At 43.6% G+C, this 11,435-nt stretch overlaps 1 protein-coding gene across 2 annotated transcripts in view; it reads right to left on the reverse strand.

Annotated features, from left to right (window-relative positions):
• GPC6 (glypican 6) overlaps positions 1 to 5,600 on the reverse strand; it is a 1,116,910-nt gene extending 1,111,310 nt beyond the window's left edge. For both annotated transcript variants that reach the window (XM_070408823.1, XM_070408822.1), the window contains exon 1: positions 4,844 to 5,600. In XM_070408823.1, coding sequence (XP_070264924.1) covers positions 4,844 to 5,003 — 160 coding nt within the window. In that variant the 5' untranslated portion in view covers positions 5,004 to 5,600. The remainder of the gene's footprint in view (positions 1 to 4,843) is intronic.
• Positions 5,601 to 11,435: the final 5,835 nt, after the last annotated feature.

Consider the following 11,435-nt stretch of genomic DNA (forward strand, 5'->3'; position numbering starts at 1 on the left):
GAGATTAGTGCAGCAAGCAGATAAATGGAAATTAAATAATGTATCCCCAACTAGGAAATTTAACATGTCTTTAAAGAGTTACCAAACACTGTTTTTCCATTTTTATTAAGGTGATATCTGCATGCAAACTGAAAAAATACTTGTGCTGATGGCAAACACATTAAGTAAGTTGGTTTGCTGGAGGAGCAGAGGGAGGGAGGACAGGTTCCTTGGGAAGCCTACCTATGAAAGAAAAGGACTACTGAACCAAGGCCAGGTAAAGGGGAGAATTACATCTTCTCAAATTTGAAACCAAAAAGTTTCCAGTCAACTAGCAGAGTATAAGAGAATGTTCTATATTTTTTTTAAATTTTAGACTTTGGGATAGATTTTTTTATTTTTTTAGATAAATTACTATCAAAGAGATGAGAAAAAGTTTAATACTTTTTAAAAATTTTTTTTCAATTACAGTTTACATTCAATATTATTTTGTTTCAATTTCAAGTGTATGGAAAGTCGTTAGACAATCATATGCTTTACAAAGTGGTCTCCCCAATATCCCCAGAACCCATCTGGCACCATACACAGTTATTACAATATTATTGACTATTCACGATGCTGTACTTTATATCCCCATGAGTATTGTGCAACTGCCAATTTGTATTTCTCAACCCCTTCACCTTTTCCTCCCAGTCCCCCAGCCGCCCTCCCCTCTGGCAACCATCAGTCTGTTCTCTGTATCTATGAGTCTGTTTCTGTTTAATACTTTTTTAAACATCCAGTTGTAGTCCAACTCTCAAAATACCGGAGACAGAAAAGGGGGCAAAGTTAATACTGAGAACTAATACTGTTAGTTACATATTAATTTTTTTTCCTAATTTGAAGAAACTGTCCTTCTCCCTCTATTCACATGATAGCTTCCTATTGCAAGGTTTGCGGGACTAACCCAATATTCCAATGAACCTGGTATATTGGAAACAACAAAACAAAACAGAAGTTCTTTAGATTCTATCTTTTATATAACCACATCTATACAACTAAACTGACAGGGACTATGCATAAATACAGGGACAATTTAGTGGTGGCAGTGTGGCCAGTTCCTGAGAACAGAAATCCAAAGTCAAAGTGATTTTGAAAACTGTAGATTTTGCAAATAAATAAAAAATATTCACCATGAACTGAGGGAATATATATGGTGACTGATAATACCACGCTTTATACAATATTAGGTGAGGAAAAAACTGATTTTACAATGCATTCATTCAACAAATACAGAAATGTATTGGCCATGGTTTAGTCTATGGAACCAAGTACCTGGGTTTGAATTCTAGCCTCCTCACTTTCTCATCCTTGGGCAAATTAATTATTTAAGTTTCTCTGTTGCTCAGTCTTTTCATCTGGGAAATGGAAATAATAATAATAATAATAATAATAACCTTCTAAGTTACTAGAAGGAGCAGGTAAGACAATGTTTATTCAATGTTTAAAAATTGGTAATGTTTTCAAATAGGTGCTGGGTACACATAAATTTCCACATATGGCATTGCTAAATATAGTTGCATCTGATAATTAATGAAAAAATTGAGCATGTAGGTTAGTAAGTACCATTAGTCAGCTACACAGTATTACAATAAATAACTCCAAGAATGCTCAAATCATAAAAGAATGGCAGTGAGCCTCAAACAAAATTTCCTGAATTGCCCAGACTTTTAAGCGGATGCTCTTTTCAGCTGTGGAGTTCCTTTAGCAGTTCAGAGCCATCAGGATGAGTCAGGTTGGAAAATGAGATAATATTACTGGTGCTCAAAGAAAGACTGGGATGTTTCACACTGACCTTTGATCAGAGTAACAGTCCCTACAAAGAACTTGATGATCCCCTGCTCAATATCTTCCTAGAAGACAGAACAAGAGAAAATAAGCAAGCACACTGTGAAGGCTTTTGGCAAGATATCTGGAAACATTTTGGTACCACAAGCATGACTGGGTATTAGAATGGATTGCTGAGAGGGGCTTAAGCGTCTGCCCCCTTGGAGGTCTTTCAAACCAGGACAGATAGTCCATCTGATCTTCCTGGGATGCTTTAAAATCAAGGCTGAGTGAAGATTAATGGTACAAACTGCCCCCTGACAGCCTCCTCCCTCCCAAGCACTCTCTGAGAGGGTAACTTTATATATTACCCATCACAGTCCCTCATCTGTTGAGTTTGAAGAACTCCCTTTTATCTTGGAATAGAAAAGGGCAACATTATTTCACAATTGTGAGTTCTGAGTAAATCTTAATAATGCTGTGATGAAACATAATGTCCTCATTACTTTTTTTTTTTTTTTTTAACCAGGCAAGCTACCTGCAAATGGCTTTCAATTAGAAACAGATCTCATGAATCTAAATTCTGAACAGCGGTTCCTTTAAATGCATGTTCCCTGGCAAACAAATGGCATATGCCTTTTCTCAAGCAAACCATTAAAAGTCCAAACAAGGCACAGGATGGAAAGGAGTTGGAAGAAAGGATCACCACCGGATAATGAAATGTAAATTTTATGAGGAACTGGGGAGGAGAGGAAGAGTGTGTTCATTTAATAAACGGACATATTTCCTAAGTGATAAATTCAACAGCAATAGGTAGTACCGAGTAAAGTTTGTTTTGAGAAAAAAAGTATGTCCTTAATATACAATTATCTTATAATTCACTTGTTCCACAGTGACCTGTACCTTGATAATTTCAAGTAAATAGTACTCTTAGTCCTAGAAAGTGAGTTTAACAAAGTACACTCATTTTAGAAATGCAGAGCTATTAGCAAGCACTGCAATTGTCAAGGGATGGAGGGGGAGAGGGATAGGGGGAAAGACTGTAATTAAAAATATAATGAAGGATTTATTTAACCCCAGCAAATGTTCTCAGGAAAGTAAACAATGACAGACAGAAATCATTTACACTAAACACCTTCACCTTCACCTTGATATTAAGGAGATTTGCATCACGAACTGTTCTTCAGAATACTGAAGCAGTTTAAAAATACTTCACAGTTTTCCTCTTTGAGATATCTTATCTGAAATCATGTTGGGGAAATGTACGTGTTTAAAAGATACAGTTTGAAAAAAGCCCAGATTAGAGAAAAAGTTCCTAAAAGAAGTCACCCATACTACAAACCTTTTAAAAGTTGAATTCTCTGAGATTTGTGGAGGGAGGTGGGGAAGGGGTAGCAAAGCTGATCCTTATCAATTAATTAAAAAGAATGAAATAACAGTAGACAAAAGGGAAAGGAGAGTTGAGAAACTTAAGGAGCGGTAGGGGCCGCCGGCCTCTATTCACTGATTAACAAATTAAGGAGTTCTGGGAAAGGGAGAAGTGACGGGGTAGAAAAGAAGTCTTATAATTCACCACAGGTTCCGCCTTCCACTCACCAGAGGCTGGCGGTGTCTGGCTCAGAATTGGAAAAGGCTCTCTGTATATAATACTCTCCGTGAGCATGAAGTATGGGCTATTTTTTAATGCCGACATTCATATAAATGTGTTATTTCAGCATAAGTAAAAACTCTCACGTGTAGGGTTTGTAGATCAACCATAATAAAAGAGCAATTCCACTAGATAGCGAAAATGTTATAAGATTCTCTGCAACACGCTTTTCATCCATCGACCAGCTCTTGGACAAAACGCAGACAGGCTGGTAGAAATTCGGGGTTTAGACTTTGCCATCTGAGGTCACCGAGGACTTGGGCGGCCCGTTTGAGCAGCCCGCGTCCTCCCAGCATCTCCTGGCCCCACTCTGCCGCTCTCAGCTCAGTTCCCTTGCAGCCACCAGATTCTCTCTCCCGGACTCGATTCATTCACAGAGCCCCAGAGAAGCTCGGGTTCGGTTGGAGGTAAGAGCCGGAAAACAGGCATCCAGGCTGCAGCGCAAGTTCTTGGAGACCGAGTGCTACCCGCACGCCGGCGCCCAGAAAGCGGGCGGGGGCTCTCTAGTTCCCGGTGGGATTAAAGCTCGGGGCCAGGCACGCAGGGGACACTGGATCGGGAGACCCTGAGATGAATCCACTACGGAACCACCCGCTTAAGTTGGCTCAGCTTCCAAGAGCCGGCGAACGAGGCCGCGCTCAGGACCCATCGCCGCGCGGGTGGCTGGGGTCCCCCCCCCCCCAACCTCAAGTGACCAACAGCAACCGGGAAGCACTGAGAAACCGTAACGGCAAAGTCGCCCCAGATCAGAAACAGGCAGCCCGAGAACTCCCCAAACCATCCCGGAACTGCGGGAGTCGGGAGGCCGAGTCCCACGGGTGGGGGTCCCCCCAGCTCGCCCGCCCCCGGCCCCGGCACCGCGCGCTCTGCCTCTCCGACCCGCAGAGCGTGGAGCCGGGAGCGCGGGGCGCAGGGAGCCCTCCGCGTCTCTCCATCGCCCCCGCCGGCGTGAGGGCGGGAGTGGCGAAGGCGCCACTCAGACTGTGGCGCTGGGCAAACTGCGGCCGCAGTTTCTCCAAGTTTGCCCGAGCGAGAGGCGTGGGGTGGGCATCCCGCTAAGCGATCTGCCCTCGCGCCGCGGCCACCCCCGAGTGTCCCGCGCTCCCCGGCCCGCCCGGCGGGAGCCTACGAGCCAGGGGGCGCCAGGGCGCGAGAGCGGAGGAAGGGAGGGAGGAAGGAGGGCGCTCCCGCGTGTGCACACAATGAGGCAGCGGAGGCGCACACCTAACCCCGCGGGAGCTGCCGAGAGAGCATCCGCCGCCCGGCGCGGAGGCGCGGCGCCCGGAGAGCCCGGCAGAAAGTGAACACCAACAAGTCAGCAACAGGGGGGAGGAGGAGGGCGCCGGGCGGCCCGGGAAACGGGCGGCCGCCGAGGGCTGCAGCCCGCCTGGGCCGCGCGCCCGGGCTTACCTGCGATCTCCTGGTAGGGGATGTCCGCCAGGCTGAATCCCTTGGCGCTGTACGCCTGGCGGACCTCGCCGCAGCTCCGAGCCTTCACATCCGCCCCGGCCGGGAGGGACAGCAGCAGCCCGGAGAGGGGAAGAATCACAGCCCCGATCCAAGAAGGCATGGTGCACCATGCAAATCCAGCTCGGTCAGCCCCACGGCCCGTGCGCTCTTCACCTTGCCCCTCGAGCCGAAAGCCCGCCAGAGCCAGCGGCGCACTCCTCGCCGCTGCCCAGCGTCACCCCCTTCCGCCGGCCGAGGGGACGAGCAGCGCAGCCCTCTGGACCGCGCTCAGCAAACTTTTATAAGCCAGATGGAGATGGCAAGCCAACCGGGGCTGGCTGGGAGAGCAGCCGCCTGGCTCCTCTAGCCCCCCAGGTCGAAAAGGGTGCAATCAGAACGAGAGAGAGAAGGAAATGTTTCCAAATCCACCATGAGGGTTCCGAGCCGCGATCCGAGTTCCGAGCCGCAGAATCCTAGAGCGCTGCGAGCTCGACTGGCCGAAGTGTGCGGCGGAGGTGGGGACGCGCGCCGGCTCTCCCGGGAGGGAGGTGGACGGGCGAGCGCGAGTGTGTGCGCGCGTGTGTGTCGGTGCGAGCGCGGGTCTTGGGGATGTGTCTGCGTGGAGGTATGTGTTGGGGATATACGGGTTCCAGAGGAAACCTCAGTTTCACACAGGCTGAGGGAGCCTGTGAGAGAGTCCTCCTGAAATAGGAAGAGAGGGATCCTGGAGGCTAGAGGAAAGGAGAAAGGAGGGGAGAGGGAGAAACGTGCTACTTAGTGCACAGCCGAAATTCAGAGACGGAGTCGAACGGAAAACCTGGACTGGATCTATTTCTACTTGGTGGAAGAAAAAAAAAGGGGGGGCGGGGGCAAGGAACGTTCCTGTTTTCTCATTCCCATCACATCCTTCATACTGATCCGAATGCTACCTTTAATGACATAAGTAATAAATGTAGAAAAACAGTATTTTAAGTCATTCACTCCTATGTTTTAAACTATATTTTTGTGGACGTTAAGGGACAGTGTAATTTCAATTGTTGCTCTTAATATCTTCATGACCTACTGAAACACAAAGCCAGCCTGGAGATAAACATAGGGAAACCCCTCGATAGCAGAGCACACTCACTCTCTTTCACTGTTTAAGTTTTGTTTGTCTTGTTCGTTTTTGTTTTCTAAGGGCAGTCTGTGCACACATGAGAGACCAGTGGTTTTTAATTTTTTAATTTTTTGTTTCTGGACCCAAAACTTGCCCTCATTTTAATTTTAAGTATTTCGTGATTTTGGATCAAAAATCATTATGCTCAGAGACATGGAAGCATGGAACAAAGTGTGGAATCTCAGAGGGAAGGTAGGGGAGGGTGGGTGGATGGGAGGTAATCAACCAAAGACCTTGTATGCATGTATGCATAACTCATAGATACAGATAATAAGGTGCTGAAGGCCTGGGGTGGGTGGGGGAGTGGAGGGGGCCAATGGAGGAAAAAGAGGGACATATGTAATACTTTCAACAATAAAGAATTATTTTAAAAAATAAATAAAGATAAAAAATCAGGCTCAGGTTTCTAGTGTGTGGGGGAACTGGAAGACACGAACACAGAAGCAAAGGGAAAAACAGGGCAGAGGTCAATGTGGTACATGAAGGAAGATACTGGGGAAAGGAATGATATCTGCCTTCCCTCTCCCCAAATGATCTCACCTGGTAGACTTAACATTTTCTTTCAGGTTAACAGAATTCTCAAGTGGAAAATCAGTTCACTTTCTTCCTGTCTTACACTCAAGTTCTGCGAAATGGGATAAAACTGAAAACTCAGGGTTGGCTCATTTCCATTGACTTTCTGTTAATGAACACTGAATTCTGCTATGCAGAAGTCTGTTAAAACCCAAAGTTCCTGCAGTTACTAAGATAGTTAAATCCAAGACACACACACACACACACACACACACACACACACAAGATAATGATTACTCACTTGTGTGGCCATATGCATATTAGACCAGCATATTATTTAGAAATTATTATAAATGTAATGTCCAATTGCATGGAGCTTATCTGTAAAACCACACATGAAGATGATGGGTTTGTTTGTTTTTTCTGTTGATGACCAGAATGACTCGAAATTTAAGTCATACTATTTTTTTTTCAGCATCACAGTCATACTTATCTTCATCATCATCATCATCACACATTAGATACTTTCCTTCTGCTCTTTAATAAATTTCTCCTCTTTTAATCCACCAAAAAATTCGTAAATTTAAGATCCAACCTCATTTAAGCTATAGAAATGCTGTAGAAATGTTGCTGTCCTATTTTGTGCCACGCCAGCACAACCAAGGGTGATCCCGAGTGGGGGGGTGAAAGGATTAAGGAAAGACAGACAAGAGAATGATAGCTGGGTCTCGGTGGGATGCTGCATTCCTGATGAGGAGACAATGACAGCGCCCACAAGCCGTGTCTTTATTTTATAGCGGATGCCACAAGGCAAAGTAGGGGCGTGATCACGTTGTTTACAGCATTCTCGTGAGTTTCAACCTCACTTAACTACATGCACCTGAACCAAGCACAAGGCACGCCACGTGTTTGGACCATAGGTTCAAGCTTACAACCACAGCCGTTGGCTATGATTGTGCTGGGAGGGCCCTGCCCTCCAGCTGGGACTTGCACGTGGCAATGAGAGGAGCCTGTCCTTTCATTAGTCCGAGGCATGAACCTGGCCAAAACACCGTAACCGCGCCCCACACCATTTACAGAGGGACTTTTTCTTCTTCACAAGTCCATAGTTAAACATGTCTTTTGGAAAACAACAGACACATTACATATTTTTTTCTCTTAAAAATTTATCAGAACTTTTGCCCTCATTATAACTGTGCTAACTGGTAGACCTTAAATTTCTGAATTTATTTTCCTCAAAGTCTGAAATCAAGATAACAAAATATACTCTAGTGTCTTTGTGGACAAAGGATAGAATTGGTAGGATTAGGGACTGTGTAGCCAACTCATTATTTTTCTGATATTTGACATGGCCTCCCTCAAACTTCAGTTTCTATCACAACCAGGTGGTCAGCATTATGCAATCCATAGGAAGAGGGTAGCTATGCAGCTAACATCCTATCCTTTCACACTGAGACTTATAATTTACCCTGACCCTAGCAGTACATAGCAGATAATCCAATAAAAAGGACATGTGAGGTGGAGGAAGACCAAGTAAAAACAGTGTACATGGTTTAAATTATTTAAAAATCTATCAATCATTATGTTTTTAATGAGCATTCAGTGCAAATATATAGCACTAGGTTATTTCCTACATTTATACAATAACCTTAGCATTTGTGGCAAAACTTGTATATGGGGAAAAAACTATAACTTAAAGCATAAATGGATTAGTTTCAGTCCATCAGTCATGGCAGCAGGGGTGGGGGGGCACAATTTAGAGTAGGATTCTGAACTCTCAAGTGACTGGCTTTACTGGTGCTCTCAACCCCTTCTCTGTCCATAGTGGTTAATGTAGCCCTGTTTGAAAAGATATACAGACATGTTCCAGCTGAGGGCAGCGGCAGAGCCTAAATGAGGTACTGGAATGAGCACTGAATAGCATTGAAGTCCATAGAAGAGGTGTGATGAGAAAGGAGAGCTCATATTAAGAAAAAGTTGGCATTTGGTTTAGATAGAAAGAAAGGACTTGATTGACTTTAGCCAGTCAGAAAAAGACAAGTATCACATGACCTCACGCATATGTGGAATCTAATGAACAAAATGAACTGATGAACAAAATAGAGCCTCAGACATAGAAGCTTGAAATAGACTGAAGAATCTCAGAGGGAAGGCAGGGGTGTGGGGTAGGTGGGGAGAGATTAACCAAAGAACTTATATGCATATATGCATAGCCCATGGACACAGACAATAGTGTGGAGGGATAGAGGGGGTCAATGGGGCAGAAAAGAGGGACATCTATAATACTTGCAACAATAAAAATAATTTTTAAATAAAATTTTTGAAAAAAGAAAGAAAGGACTTGAATCTCAGGAGTAATGTTTATATTGTATGTAATAGGATAAAATTTAGAACATGGAAGAACATCACAGCAGAGGAGACAAACAAATAGAAGCAAGAGAGAGGCAAATAAGGAAACACATAGAACTCTGCCACAGTGGTAAAGGTTTCAGGTGATTGAGACTTGAATAGGAGGAGGGTGAATGGAAAGAAGGCAAAGACAAATTTTGAAGAAAGGATTAGGATGTTTTGGTCCTTGGTTCAATACACACAGAACCCCCCCCCCCCAAAAAAAAAAAAAACACCTTATTTTACTTTTTTTTTAATGCATAATATGGGAGAGCTTTTCTGGGTTTATTTCTCTTTTTTTTCTTTATTGATTAAGGTATGTGTCTTTACCCCCCCCCCCCATTGACCCCTCCCACCTCCCCATTCATGCCCTCACCCCCCTGTTGTCTGTGTCCATTGGAACAACACCTTATTTTAAAATTGTAAGTCTCATTGGGAAAATATTTACTAATATTTTCATTAGTATGAGTTCTCCTTTCTAGTCAGACCTCTTCTATGAGCTTCCATGATATTCAGTGCTCATCCCAATACCTCATTTAGGCTCTGCTGCTGCCCTCAGCTGGAATGGAAAACATATACGTTTTCTAACAGGGCTACATTAATTAACAAAGGAGGGGTTGAGAGCACCAGTAAAGCCAGTTACTTAGAGTTCACAATCCCACTCTAATGTTTACCTCATTGGGAATATTTGCTAAGACAATGAAGACTCTTGTTTATACAGAACTTTCACATCACAGCAACCTCTTTGGGCATAAGACGAATGGAATTTCAGAGGCTTTGAGTCAGAGAGAGGAAAATACTGAGGCTTAAGGAGCAACCATAGTTGATAGGTAAGCAGAGCTGTTTCAGTCAGTTGCCTACTCACTGGCCATCAGATCTTCTTCCTGGCCACCCTCAGACTGATTGTGTTTTGGGGCATTTGCCAACACCAGAGGATGAATCACCATTGATCTAGACCAGTCGTGGCAGTACTCTCCCCGCCCACTTTAAATAGTATAGGGGTGGGCATAAGGCCTATTTCTGGCCAATAAGATATAAAAAGAAGATTTCTGAGAAATATATTTTTCCTTATTTAAGGTGACAACTCAAGGAAGAGAAAGGTCTTTGTGCCACAGCCTCCTGCATTTTTTTTTTTTCTAATCCTCACCTGAGGATGTTTTTTCATTGATTTTAGGGAGAGTGGAAGAAAGAGGGAAAGACAGAGAGAAACACACCAATTGGTTGCCTTGTGCATGAACCCCAACCAGGGCCGGGGCTGGGAAGGAGCCTGCAACTACTGAGCCAAACCAGCCAGGGCAGCCCTCTGCATTCTTATAGCCATTTGGTCATCCTGTAACTAGTTGAAAAGAGATTGCTAACAAAGAATGACAGAACATAAGGGTGGAACACAAGAAGATAAATTCGTGATTTCCTATTTGAGTCACCAAATCAGCTCTGGGACCACCAACCTCTGGACTGCTTGTTAAATAATCCCAAAATATTTCTTATAATTTATGCCACTGCCAGTTGGTTATTCTGCTGTTTATTAGTGAAAGCAATACAAATGCATAATAGCAAACAAAAGAAAGAACTAGTGAAAGTGAAGGCAAGAGACAGGGATTCATTGCAAATGTAAGAGCAAAAACCAGGGAGCATCATAGAATCCAAGTTAGATTTTCAAACATAAAACAAATCCCAGCAGATATCAAGGACAAGAAAGATGGAGAAAATGATATTTATATGAGGACTAGAGGCCTGGTGCATGAAATTTGTGCACTGGTTGGGGGGGGGGGGGTGTCCCTCAGCCTGGCCTGCACCCTCTTGCAGTCCAGGACCGCTCACTCCTTACCACCCACCTGCTCACTGTTCCTTAGGGCTGCCAAAGGCATTGAGCGTCTGCCCCCTGGTGGTCAGTGTGCATCGTAGTGACTGGTCATTTGCTGATCGGTTGATTTGCATATTAGCCTTTTATTATATAGGATTATTATATAGGATAAAGAGTCTCACTAGACATTTCAAAAGATAGATTTTTAGTAAAGTAATGGAGTGGATGCCAGACCACATGGAATTGTATATGCAGAGGGTGGAAAGAATATGGAAACATCAGATATACCTGCTTACAATGTGGTACCTCTCTGTGGAAAGGCCAAGGAGGTCATCAGGGAATATTTTTCAGAATCTTCTAAAACTGAAGGGAAGAATGAGAGACTAGACATAGAAAGAGATTTAAATTCAATATGATTTTATCTGATAGATTAATTTTAAATATTTCTCTTTCTTATTTGCATTTTGTAAGTTTTAAATGTGAAGGGTTTTTTTTATAATGAGAAAATTATTGTTTTAAAATGAGTATGTCACACTTTTAACAAATGCAAATCTTAACATTGTGTCATGTTTTATAAAGTAAAGAAGTCTTAACCATTTTCTCTTATATGTAAAACAAATGGGTGTTAATACTTTTCTCAATAAGATACACTTGTGGTATAACATTTTTTAAACTTTGAATTAAAACAAAAG

The sequence above is a fragment of the Myotis yumanensis genome, unplaced genomic scaffold, assembly GCF_028538775.1.
Source record: "Myotis yumanensis isolate MYYU_CA2020_CCGP unplaced genomic scaffold, mMyoYum1.0.hap1 SCAF_3, whole genome shotgun sequence".
Lineage (NCBI taxonomy): Eukaryota > Metazoa > Chordata > Mammalia > Chiroptera > Vespertilionidae > Myotis > Myotis yumanensis.